Genomic DNA, 13863 nt, shown 5'->3' with positions numbered 1-13863 from the left:
TCTTAGACTACTTCGGGATCGGTGGAAATATACTTAGCTGGATCAAGGGTTTTCTAACCACCAGAACATACTAAGTGAAATCAAACTTAAATATATCACCACCCTGGAAAGCAGATTGTGGAGTACCTCAAGGATCACCACTATCACCTACACTTTTCAACATAATGATGATCCCACTGGCCAAGTCCTTATCAAAGCAAGGCCTCAACCCGTTCATCTACGCAGACAACGTCACAATATACATTCCCTTCAGACATGATCTAAGAGAAATCAACAATGAAATCAAACTTGGCTTGAACACCATGGACTCATGGGCAAACTCTTTTCAACTGAAATTGAACACTGAAAAAACACACTGCCTCATCCTCTCATCTCAACACAATACGTACAAACCCACAACCTTAATCACCCCAGAACACACCCTCCCTATCTCAGACAGCCTGAAAATACTTGGCGTTATAATCGACCGCAACCTCACACTCGAGAGCCAAGTGAACTCTACAACAAAGAAAATGTTCCATGCAATGTGGACACTTAAACGCGTAAAACCTTTCTTACCGAGGGAAATATTTCGTAACCTAATCAATGGTACTAAGCCATGCAGACTACTGCAACGGAATCTATGCGGGATGCAAAGAACAACTCACTAAGAAACTCCAGACCGCTCAAAACACAGCAGCCAGGCTGATATTTGGTAAATTGCGATTCGAAACTGCCAAACCCCCTCCGAGAAAAACTGCACTGGCTTCCAATCAAAGAATGTATTACCTTTAAAATCTGCACCCTGGTCCACAAAATTATCCACGGCCAAGTCCCAGGATACATGACAGACCTCATAGACCTACCAATCAGAAACATAACCAGATCATCTCCAACATACCTAAACCTTCACTACCCAAACTGCAAAGGACTTCAAGACAAAGCAACCTATGCATCCAGCTTCTCCTATATAAGCACAAAACTATGGAACTCACTGCCAAAAGCTGTGACAACAATCTATGACCACCTTAACTTCAGGAAATCACTAAAAACCAACCTGTTCAACAGGGCCGTGCCGACACGGTAAGCGAGGTAAGCATGGCAGGAGGGCGCCATCCTCTGGGGGGCGCCCCGCCGCACCATGCTTACCTCGCCCTCTTCTCCCCAGATCCTTGTCCTTTTTTTTGTTTGTTTAAATTTACCTCTCCGGCGCGTGGCAGCGTAGCGTTAGTGAGGAGGCGGCGCTCCCCCGCCCCGACGTGTCAGTCTCTTCCCTTCGCTCGGTTCCGCCTTCTTCTGACGTCAGAAATGACGTCAGAAGAAGGCGAGACACTGAGCGAAGGGAAGAAGACACGTCGGGGCGGGGGAGCACCGCCTCCTTCTCACTAACGCTACGCTGCCGCGCGCCGGAGAGGTAAATTTAAACAAAAAGGAAAAGGATCTGGGGAGAAGAGGGCGGGTAGTGTAGTGATCGTTTTCGGGGAGGGGGGGGCGCCGGAGACCCTAGGCATGGCCCTGCTGTTCAAAAAGGCATATCCCACCGACCCAACATAAATACCTACACTCTGCAACACAGCAAAACCAAAGCTCGTAATGGATACTATATAACCTTTCCTCTCCTCGATCCCCACTATACCTGAAACACAGGTACCTTTATTCGACCACAATATCACCTTGTATTTGTTTCTCTACCGGACTTGGCGAACGCCTTTACGGTACTATGTAAGCCACGTTGAGCCTGCAAATAGGTGGGAAAATGTGGGATACAAATGTAACAAATAAATAAAAATAAATAAATAAATAAAAGTTTGGCATCCTCATTATGCTGCTGAAATAGCAGGAATATCTTTGGCTGGTTTAAACTTAACCGGCTTGGCCGGTTAAATTTAAACCAGCCAAATAACCACCCGGATCTTCAGTGCCAGTCACTGGAAACAGCCCGGCACTGAATATCTGGGCTGACCGCCGACCGCGGGAGGTAGCTGGGCTCCGTCCTGTGGTCTGAATATCAGGCACACTGTTTATAGCAGTGATTCCCAATTTTTTTTACTATGGCGGAACCCCTAAAATATTTCATACACTAAGGAACCCTCAATTGACATAAACACATATATGCTACATAGTAACATAGTAGATGACGGCAGAAAAAGACCTGCATGGTCCATCCAGTCTGCCCAACAAGATAACTCATATTTGCTGCTTTTTGTGTATACCCTACTTTGATTTGTACCTGTGCTCTTCAGGGCACAGACCGTATAAGTCTGCCCAGCACTATCCCCGCCTCCCAACCACCTGCCCCTCCTCCCAACCACCGGCTGTGGCACAGACCGTATAAGTCTGCCCAGCACTATCCCCGCCTCCCAACCACCAGCCCGTCCTCCCAACCACCGGCTCTGGCACAGACCGTATAAGTCTGCCCAGCCCTATCCTCACCTCCCAACCACCAGCCCTGCCTCCCAACCACCGGCTCTGGCACAGACCGTATAAGTCTGCCCAGCACTATCCCCGCCTCCCAACCACCAGCCCCGCTGATATAATCTAAGTTCTTGAGGAGCCCCTGCGGAGCATTCGAGGAATCCTAGGGTTCCCGGGAACCCAGTTTGGGAATCACTGGCTTATATTTCAATCATTTTTATTAGTCATTAAGCCAGCAACAAATATGCATTATTCATACAACATTTTGCATTAAACGTGATACATCTACTACCCCCTATCTTCTTTACCCCTATTCCCTGTCCCTAATCCTTTCCCACTCCTCCCCTTCCTCCCCCCTCTAATCCCCCCTTTCCTTCCCCCTCCCCTGGGAATCACTGGTTTATACAATAGCTCCTAGCACTCACGTGCATAACTGCCGATGTCTGTCATCAACCCCCCCCCCCCTCCCCACATAAGCGCTATTATTCTACAAACCAGGTGCCTATAAGGATTGCTTTTTAAACCTTCTAGGACTTGTAACTCTGCTTTTGCAAGCACAAAATTCAAGACTCGTAAGTCTGGATGAAGTCTTAGAAGACTGACTGCTCCGTATTAGGGAGCAGCGTCACACTCTTATCGAGGTTTCCAGTAGCCTGTTGGGAGACAGATTCCTTCTCTCTTCGCAACTCGTACCTTGACTGTTGTAGTGGTCTTCACAGAGTCACCAAAGCTGTTGCTAACAGTAACAGTGACGTTTAAAACAAAATGATTTTTCTCTTCTCCAAGCGGAAGGTAGACCGATGAAACTTCAGAATTGGAGCTGCAGTGTAAGAGGGAATCTGACATGGGAAAGAGGCAGAACTCAGCATGGTTTCCCGTTATTAAGTAACAGCAGTGGCGTTCCTAGGTTGGCTGCCACCCAGGGTGGATCGCCACTGCGAATCCCCCCCCCCCCGGCACATCAACTTCCCCCCCCTCCCCCCGCCGCATTGCTCTTACCTCCTGGGGGTGCTGGGAGCAGTCGTGTGGCTGTTGGCTTTGCCAGGTCCCTGCCTCAGAACAGGAAGTAATATCAGAGGGAGCAAGGAACCAGGGGAGCCGAGAGCTGTGCAGCTGCTCCCTGCGCCCCCTTGCAGCGTGCACCCAGGGTGGACCGCCACCTCCGCCCCACCCTTGGTATGCCACTGAGTAACAACACTATACATTTGGGACCCTGGGTATTTTTATAACAGGGTACCTAAAAAAATGTCCAAAATGCACCTATTTTATAAAGGAAACATGTGTCTATGTGCATTTATAAAACAAATTCCCAGAATTATCCACAGTAGCACCCAAATCCTCACACATACACTTACACCTGTTCCAAGCTGGTACATATATGTGTATGTCCTCTGTCCGCGCTTTTATTTATAAAGCATGCGTGTATATTGTAACTCCATCTCTTCTCTACCCAAACACTGCCCCCGGGAATGTTTACACGTGGAGGGGCATAATCGAACGGGGACGACCATCTCTAAGGGTGCCCATCTCTAAGGACAGCGCCGCGAAGGGGTGGGGAAACCCGTATTATCGAAACAAGATGGGCGTCCATCTTTCGTTTTGATAATACGGTCGGGGACGCCAAAATCTCAACATTTAGGTCGACCTTAGAGATGGTCGACCTAAATGTTGAGATCGCCGACCTTAGAGATGGCGACCTCGGTTTTCGGCGATAATGGAAACCAAGGACGCCCATCTCAAAAATAACCAAATCCAAGGCATTTGGTGGTGGGAGGAGCCAGCATTTGTACTGCACTGGTCCCCCTCACATGCCAGGACACCAACTGGGCACCCTAGGGGGCACTGCAGTGGACTTCCTAAATTGCTTCCAAGTCCATAGCTCCCTTCCCTTGTGTGCTGAGCCCCCCCAAACCCACTCCCCACAACTCTGCACCACTACCATAGCCCTTATGGGTGAAGGGGAGCACCTACATGTGGGTACAGTGGGTTTTGGGGGGGTTTGGAGGGCTCAACATTTACCACCACAAGTGTAAGAGATGGGGGGTGGGCCTGGGTCCGCCTGCCTGAAGTGCACTGCACCCACTAAAAACTGCTCCAGGGACCTGCATATTGCTGTGATGGAGCTGGGTATGACAACTGAGCCTGGCACAGAGGCTGGCAAAAAATGTTTTTTAAATGTTTTGGGGGGTGGGAAGGGGTTGGTGACCACTGGGGTAGTAAGGGGAGGTCATCCCTGATTCCCTCTGGTGGTCATCAGGTCAGTTCGGGCACCTTTTCGAGGCTTGGTCGTGGAAAAAAAATGGACCAAGTAAAGTCGGCCAAATGCTCGTCAGGGATGCCCTTCTTTTTTCCATTATCAACTGAAGACGCCCATCTCTTAAGCACACCCCCGTCCCGCCTTCGGTATGCTGCCGACGCCCCCCTGGGAACCTTGGTCGTCCCCGCGATGGAATGCAGTTGAGGGCGCCCAAAATCGGCTTTCGATTATGCCGATTTGGGTGACCCTGAGAGAAGGACGCCCATCTCCCGATTTGTGTCAGAAGATGGGCGCTCTTCTCTTTCGAAAATTCACCTGACAGAGGACTAGATTCAGTAAATGGCACTGAAAACATCTGCATAGAGCGATATCCTATAAACGGCGCTCTGCGTTGCATGCCGTTTATAGAACAGCGCTTAGAGCCGATTTCCACGCCAAACTTTGGGTGTGAGGATTTACACCACCCCAATCCTGGTGTAAATCCTGGTGCGTAAGTTAGGCGCAGATCCCCGGTATTCAGTAGCTCTGTGCATATCTTTAGTGAACACCCCTGACCCATCCACGCCCCTCCCATGGCCACACCCCCTTTTGAGTTGTGCACTATAAGACTGAATCGTGCTTAGCAAGATGTGCGGCAAAATCCAAAAAGTTGACAATTAACACCAATAAATGATCGTTAGAACATTTAGTTGCACACGCATCTCAGGATCGTACGCAGTTTTGCACACAGAAATGTATGCATCATTTACAGAATCCAGAGGAAACAGAATCACTGCAAGGGTATTGTGCATCCTTGGTGACCCTTTAGCTTTACAGCCCTCCACCAATTAAATTAGTGGCCCCTAATCTGCCCCTCCCCAAAAAATCCATCATCATTATATATCACACTCAGCCAAATAAGGAGAGCAATTTTCAAAGGTCATTCACTCAGGTAAATGAACTATTAGAAAACCGTCCACTCTTCCTGCAGGTAAAAGTACATATCAGTGGTTCTTTGAGTTTGTCTGGATCTCAGGATCTATTGTTTTGCTTTGACTGCAGCTGCCTTTTTCTGTACCAACCCCCCCCCCCCCCCCCCCCCACCCCACCCCGAACCAGAAGCTGTTCCACTAGGTGACTGTCTGGTTAAGCCTAATGGTTGGACTGGCCCTGTATATACAATGGAAAAATAGGTGCTATTTTCCTGTGCACCTCCTTTTTCTGCGTGTACCCCATGTGCAATTTCAAAATAGCTAATTTCCATGTGAAAAACAGGCTGCTTTATTTAGTTACCCCTGTAGAGGGCATCAGAGTTACACAGGATCAGCACGTGAACAGTGAGACATTAATCTAGCCTGTATGCATTTTTAAATGTCACTTCCCATAACATTCATACTCAGCCAGGCAGTGGTGTAGGAAGGGGGGGCGGGGGGGGGGGGGCGGTCCGCCCCAGGTGCACGCCGCTGGGGGGTGTCGGCTCCGCACTGGTGCACTGCCCTCTCTGCCCCGGAACAGGTTACTTCCTGTTCCGGGACAGAGAGAGCAGTGAACCAGCGCGGAGCCGACACCCCCCAGCAACGTGCAGTCGGGGCGGATCGGCCCTCCCGCCCGTCCCTCGCCGCAGGTATGCACTCCGGTGGGGGGGGGAGGTATGCGCTCCCGGGGGAGTGCGCTCCAGCAGGAGGAGGGTGCGCCATGCTGCACCCGGGGGGGGGGGGGTGCGCAGCGGCGACCCGCCCCGGGTGTCAGCTCCCCTCGCTACGGCTCTGCAGCCAGGTCCTTATTTCTCGCCAGCAGAGAACCGGTAACAGATCCCAGGACAACCAGTGTTGGCGTTAGATTCGACAGTCCTAGTTGAGTATCACCCAAGTCTTCAAGATACGGGCTTGATGGAGAATCTTCTGAGCCTGTTCTCAGGTCTGTCTCTGGCAGTCAGAACTCTTCTACCAGAGACAGAGAAAACCCAAGGCAGGAGCTGACAGTGAGGAGTGCTTACTTGGTCTGGGATAGAAGCAATAAGTGAGAGGAGGACAGGAGTTGGTCGAGATGCAGGGAGCGGTGCAGGAAATCCTGAAGCCTGTGAGCACTGTTCCTTCCTCGGGTGTCACTGTACAGACCGGAGCCACCAGCGGAGGCAGCGTGCTGACAACATACATTTCTTCACCATAATAATTCATGCTCAGGGCTGAAGAGGGATACAAAGAGAAAAAAAAACCACTAGCAGTTTATTTAATGCAACAATTTCTTGATAAATGCTAAGTTGCAGAAGGGGCCAATCATGCAACCTTGTGCATGAAGCCAACTACTCAATGCATTGTTGACGATGCTGCAAAATGATTAATTTGAGTGTTTTCAAAGATCTGGGGCTGGATTCGGTAAATGGCACTGAAAAAATAGGCACTGGGGAAAATAGTGTCCAGCATTATTCTATAAACATTACTCTATCCACTCCTACCCTAGCTGATATAATATTTAACCATCTCTCTGACCTTATGCACACCTTTCTTTAAATTAGTCACCTTACTTTCTAACTCCTCTTACTCTCTTACCTATCTATATGTTAACTACACCTATAAATTATATTTAGGGTGTGGAAATACACAATCGTTGGATAATACTTAATTACAGAAATTTCCGCCTAATGAAAATGATATAAATCCTTAAATGTAGTGCCGTTCTGTAAATGATACAGGAAGGAAAAAGGCCTCACAGAGCTCCTAGATTACAACCATCTAATAGAGCTTTAACGGGTCTTAATAGATCCTCTGTTCATCATCGGCCAAAAAAAAAAACCTTCCAAAAGTGATACGTTATATTCAATATCACTCACAAGCACAGGCACGGCAGGAAAGAACCTGAGACCATTTCCAAAGCAGCCCCGCCACCAAGACCCTGAAGCAGCAAGAAACGCTGGCCATCGTCGGCTTGGGGTGAGGGAGAGAAGGAACTAACTCTAGTCGAAGAACCTCCTAGTGCCGGCAGCTAGCGGTTTGAAAGATAAGTGCTCTTTCAATTCCATACTTTTTGCATTAGAATGTAGACCTGGCTGATCTGCAAGGCTTCATTCTGTTTCTGTGAGTCTGACGTCCTGCACGTAACAACGTGCAGGACGTCAGACTCACAGAAACAGAACGAAGCCTTGCGCCGGAAGAAGAGGACCTTGGCTGGTAAGGGTTGGGGCCCCTCGCCAGCAAAGGTAGCTGATGGTGACGACGGTGGCGGCGGGGGAGGGTTGGCGGCGAGAGGGGGGGTTGAGAGGGTCGTCGGCAGGGGGGTCCAGGGACAAATCTACGGGGGCCCAGGCCCCCGTGGCCCCACGTAGCTACGCCACTGGAATCAAGTCCCACTGGAGGGACTGGAGGCAGAAACAGCATCTGAACTGGGGACTGCATGGGACAAGCACAGAGAATTAGGGGTGTAGTTATCAACATGGCCTATCATTAAGACATGTTATTATACGGTTAACCCCAGTTATTAGTAACTAGGTTTCATTGTATAAAATGGTAAAACAGCACAAGTTAGTGGTAAAATAACACACCTAAATGACAGCTCATGTTGATAACGATGCCCCTTACTGAAGTGATAGGAGCAAAGCTGGAGATTGGCTGAGATCTGTGGAACAGCAGGAAGCAGGGGAAATGGGAAGACAGGATGGTCCCGCGCTCACTGTCTACTATTAGGGTCTAATTTTCACGTATGTAGCTCAAGAGCTTGGGCCAATGTCTTCTACTCTTACAAAGATTTTCATCAGAAAGCGCTGTTAATCGGGCGGCAGGTCCTGAGACCGCCTGTTGCTGCAGCCACCCACCTGTCACTTTAATGCGAAAGGCCACTTCTTGGTCCTTCAGGAAGGAACCGTTCAGCATCAGGCTGGATGAATTGCTTTGCAGCAGCGTCAGAGAGCTAGGCCTAAAACCCAGCAAACTGCATACTGGAGGAAGCAGACTGGTCTGAAAAACCCAAAGAGAGAAGAGGAGAGTAACATGGTATAGGCCAAAGGGTGTCCAGCCTAGGTCCTTGAGGGCCGCAACCCAGTCGGTTTTTCAGGATTTCCCCAATGAGATCTATTTGCCCGCACTGCCGCCACTGTATGCAAATAGATACACACAAAGCTTTTATTGTAGATTTGTAAGCTAGTACAATGCCCGACACAGGCCGTGTTTCGCCCAAAGGGGCTGCGTCAGGGGCTATACTGTGATTGTCGAAAAAGATAAAGCGGAATTAGAAAAGGTGCAGAGAAGGGCGACAAAGATGATTAAGGAGATGGGACGACTTTCCTATGAGGAAAGGCTAAAGCGGCTGGGGCTCTTCAGCTTGGAGAAAAGGCGGCTGAGGGGTGATAGAGGTCTATAAAATAACGAGTGGAGTGGAAAAGATAGATATGGAGCGTCTGTTTACGCTTTCCAAAAATACTAGGACAAGGGGGCATGCGATGAAGCTGGAGTGCAGTAAGTTTAAAACAAATAAGAGAAAGTTTTTCTTTACTCAGCGCGTAATTCGACTCTGGAACTTGTTGCCAGAGAATGTGGTCAAGGCGGTTAGCTTAGCAGAGTTTAAGAAAGGTTTGGACGACTTCCTGAAGGAAAAGGCCATAGAATGATATTAAATGGACGTAGGGAAAAATCCACTATTCCTGGGACAAGCAGTACAAAATGCTTTGCTCCGTGGATCTTGTCGGTTGATAGTGACCTGGATTGGCCACTGTCGGAGACAGGGTGCTGGGCTAGATGGACCTTTGGTCTGACCCAGTGTGGCGATGCTTATGTCTTAACTAAATAGTGTATAAGCTATTCTCCTCCATAAAACACTACAAAATTATTGACCAAATGAATGCAGACCATTGTAGATAAAAAAAAAACAAACAAACAAACTAGCATAATCTCAACTGCAAGGTTTTTTTTTAAATCTACAATGGTGCTGCATTCATTTGGTCAATAATTTTGTAGTCTTTTATGGAGGAGAATAGCTCATACACTATTTAGTTTTTTGAGGATCACAGTATAGCCACTGACGCAGCCCCTTTGGGTGAAACACAGCCTGTGACGGACATTGTACTAGCTTACAACTCTACAGTAAAAGCTTTGTGTGTATTTATCACTGATCTGCTCTGTTTCTTTCCACATTGGAGTCTGCGGATCGTCTGCCTTGTTGTTTTTTAGCAAATAGATCTCATACGCATTCATTGTGGAAATCCTAAATATCAAAAGATGCCTCCAATCGATGCCGGTCTTGTATTAATCATATAGGAACTTTAGACCACTTAATACATCATTGTCCACTACTGGATGGATATTGGTCCCGCATAGAGAAAACAATTTCTCACATTTTAAGCTTAAAGATTTCTTTAACTTACAAAATCATAATTGCAGGGGAATTTGGTATTAATACTGCAATGCCATCACATATGTATAAATTAATACGTATATTGATCCAAGTGGCTATAAAATTGATATGTCAGAATTGGAAAGATTTTACTAAGTTAACTCATGAAATGTGGTGGAATTCAGTATGTCTAATTCAGGGGCGTAGCCAGACACCCAATTTTGGGTGGGCCTGGGCCCAAGATGGGTGGGCAGAAGAACCTCGCCCCGTCCCACAGGTGATTTGGTCTCTCCTTCTCTCGCCTGCACGCCATATGGTCTCTCAAACATCCCCCCTCTCCCATATACCTTTTAAATAGCAGATTTTCACCAGCAGCGAGAAGCAACTAATACACACTGCTCATGTTGGCCCCACACCCTTCCCTCTGATGCAACTTCCTGTTTCCGCCTAGGCAGAAATACATCAGAGGGAAGGCTGTGAGGCCGGTGCAAGCAGTATGTATGTCACTGCTCACTGCAGGCGAAGATCTGCTACTTACAAGGTATGCAGGAGGGACACTTGTTGGGAGTTTTCGGCTGGTGGGGCTTGGGGATCCCTGCCAGCCACATCATAGGTATGCTGCTACTGGGTGGGCCTGAACCCAAAGTGGGTGGGCCTGGGCCCACCCAAGCCCACCCTTGCCTATGCCACTGGTCTAATTGCTAAATATGAAAAAGTAGCAGCTGAGAAATGTGGTTCCCTTATAGCATTTAATAGAATTTGGTCTCCTGTGCTTAAATATTCATCCAGTGAATTAATTAATAAATAATGTACAGGTACTATACATATATAGGCATTAATTTATAACATCTGATATGATTGCATACTCCAAACGTATATATTCAGAGTACATTGACCTATTTGTTAAATTGTTATTGTCATTGGTACTAAATTTACTGTCTGTTATGAAAATTAATAAAAAACTGATTGAGAGAGGGACAAGGTTGGAGAGAAACAAATAAAAGATATTTATATCATAACCATGATCAATCTCCTTCAATAATGTTCCCCTTTGGGAATTGTGTGCTGGTTAAGAGACAACGGGGCTCTTTTTCAAAATAAAAAAAACGTCCAAAAAGTCACAAGGGGCAGAAGGACGTTTTCCCTCAAATACGTCCAAGTTTGCGATTTTTGACACCCTGATTTTAGAGGCTTTGCTCCACAGCTTGTCTAAATTTCAAGGGGGTATGTTTCAGGCAGGACATGGGCGGCACCAAAAGATAAGACTTTTTTTCTGCAATAATGGAACAAAATGAAAACACCTAGGGCCAAAAATAAAATGTTTTTGGCTAGGTCTGTTTCAATCATGACTAGGTGACCAAAAGGTGCCCTAAATGCAGTGGCGTTCCTAGCCTGGCTGACACCCGGGACAGATCGCCGATGCGCCCCCCCCCCCCCCCCGGTGAAACTACACTCCCCCCCCTGGGTGCAGTGCAACCCCTCCCCCCGGCGAAACTAGCTGCAAGTCTGCTCGTTCCCTCCCTGCTGCTCCCTCTGCCCCGGAACAACAAGTAACCTGTTCTGCGCAGAGGGAACAGCAGGAAGGGAACGAGCGGACTCGCAGCTAACAGGCGCGTGGCATCCCCCCCAGCGGCGTGCACCCGGGGCGGACCGCCCCCCCCCCCTTGGTACGCCACTGCCTAAATGACTTCTGGAGGGATTAAGGCATAACCCCCCCCCCCTTACTCCCCCAGTGGTCACTAACCTCCTCCTAGCCACAGTGACAGTACATATCAAGCTCTATGACAGCTTCAGATATGATGGCCATTCTTGTTACAGCAGCAAGCAGATCCCCGGAATAGCCTAGAGGTTGGTGCAGTGGAATGTACAGACGAAGGACCCAGGCCTGGCCTATATTCCACTCTAACTGGTACACTTGTGGTGGAACGTATGAGCCCTCCAAAAAAACAGTAAATACCTACTGTACCTACATAGAGGTGACACCTGCAAGCTTGAGAGCAGCAGAGAATTTATATTACGCAGGCAGCAGCTGAGAACAGAAAGTGATACGAGACATAAATACTGATCTTAATTTTCACTGGATTTTGAATACATTTCTAAGAGTTTGGTCATTATTTATGTAAACGTTGCTGATATCATTTTGGTTTTCACAGGATCAACGCATTTATTCCCTTGAAAACGTGATAGCAAAACGGGACCCCATTGGGTTTAAAAACTACAAGATAAGTGTGCTGTTTATTTTTGAAAGTCTTTGAGCACAATATATTTATGAAAATTGAAAAATTTGGAGGTTATGGAGGTTTTGGGCCGATGATCAGCTTAAGTCATGGTAGATGCTTTCTTCAGCAAAACTCTTAGCACCACAGGCTCTGTTGAGGGCTTTTTTCTCCAATATGATAATGATGATGTTTATTCTTTCCCAAAATACTAGGACTAGGGGGCATGCGATAAAGCCAGTGGTGTTCCTGGGGGGGGCTGGCACCCGGGGCGGATCGCCGATGCGCCCTGCCCCCCGGGTGCAGCGCCCCCCCGATGCAGCGCGGACCCCCCTCCGGAGGAAGGACACCTCCGCGAAGGAACCCCCCCCACCCTGCCGGGTGCACGCCGCTGGGGGGGTGCCGCGCGCGCCTGTCCTCTGTTGTTCCATGCTTCTTCTCTGCCCCGGAACAGGAAGTAACCTGTTCCGGGGCAGAGAAGAAGCATGGAACAACGGAGGACAGGCGCGCGCGGCACCCCCCCAGCGGCGTGCACCCAGGGCGGACCACACCCACCGCCCCCCCCCCCCTAGGAACGCCACTGGATAAAGCTACAAAGTAGTAAATTTAAAACAAATCGGAAAACATTTTTCTTCACTCAATGTGTAATTAAACTCTGGAATTCGTTGCCAGAGAATGTGGTAAAAGCAGTTAGCTTAGCGGGGTTTAAAAAAAAAAGGTTTGGACGGCTTCCTAAAGGAAAAGTCCATAGACCGTTATTAAATTGACTTGGGGAAAATCCACTGCTTATTTCTGGATTAAGCAGCATAAAATGTACTGAACTTTTTCAGGATCTTGCCAGGAATTTGCGACCTGGATTGGCCACTGTTGGAAACAGGATGCTGGGCTTGATAGACCTTTGATCTGTCCCAGTGTGGCAAGACTTATGAGCTTACGATGATGATGATTAAAAAATAATTACAAAATCTTTATTGCAACATAAGTATTTTCCACAGTTTGTTTTGGCAAAATCGGCCCTAGACATTTTATAGAAACTGCCCCTCGTTATCTTTCATGAGCAGCTGGCCAGCAGGCGATCCTAACGCCAGTCTGTGTTTGGGGAAAACATTGTTGGAGATTGAACTTTTTACTTTACTTTGCAGGAGTTTGGTTCAGGTCCAGCACCTGGGGAAAGTTACAATCACTGTGCAAGTTGTGTACCCACCCCTGGGACCCCCTTCAGTCCAAAAGAATCGAGGGACTGGCTACTTGTATTAGTATAGTGTCTCTTAAGATAAGAGCTTCAGTTTACCTTCTTTGGAAAATTGTTGTCCAGATACCAGTTGTATGTAGCTCTGGTGCAGTTTTCACACGTCACACTAAAGGTCATTTCTTCACTTGTATTCACTGGTTTACAGTTTTTGTTACAGCTACAAGAGAAAAAGTGATTATTTACAAGGGGTGGGCAGCTCCGTTCCTCAAGTGCTGCAAGCCGGTTAGATTCTCAAGATAGCCCTAGTTTCTCTGCATCAGACAATTCGTATGCATAGGCTATACTGCACACAAGTGTTCTTCATGCCTATTCATTGTGGATATCTTGAAAATCAGACTGGCTGAGTGTATCCCTAAGACTGGGAGGATAGGGTTACCATTTTTTGTCCCCCAAAATGGAGGACACATGCCTCGCCCCCCACCACTCACCCTGCCCCACCCCCT

At 47.9% G+C, this 13863-nt stretch overlaps 1 protein-coding gene across 1 annotated transcript in view; it reads right to left on the bottom strand.

The window, feature by feature from the left end:
- The window catches only part of LOC115459607 (polycystic kidney disease protein 1-like 2), a gene marked incomplete at its 5' end in the record, with an annotated part of 136946 nt that overhangs the window by 109700 nt on the left and 13383 nt on the right, over positions 1–13863 (bottom strand). The window contains 4 exon segments of the mRNA XM_030189416.1: positions 3088–3233; positions 6627–6815; positions 8439–8580; positions 13460–13577. Of these exon segments, the coding sequence (XP_030045276.1) occupies positions 3088–3233; positions 6627–6815; positions 8439–8580; positions 13460–13577 (595 nt within the window).

This window comes from Microcaecilia unicolor, unplaced genomic scaffold (genome assembly GCF_901765095.1).
Source record: "Microcaecilia unicolor unplaced genomic scaffold, aMicUni1.1, whole genome shotgun sequence".
NCBI lineage: Eukaryota > Metazoa > Chordata > Amphibia > Gymnophiona > Siphonopidae > Microcaecilia > Microcaecilia unicolor.
The sequence above is the reverse complement of the archived record's forward strand: the minus strand, read 5'-3'. Positions and strand labels throughout refer to the sequence as shown.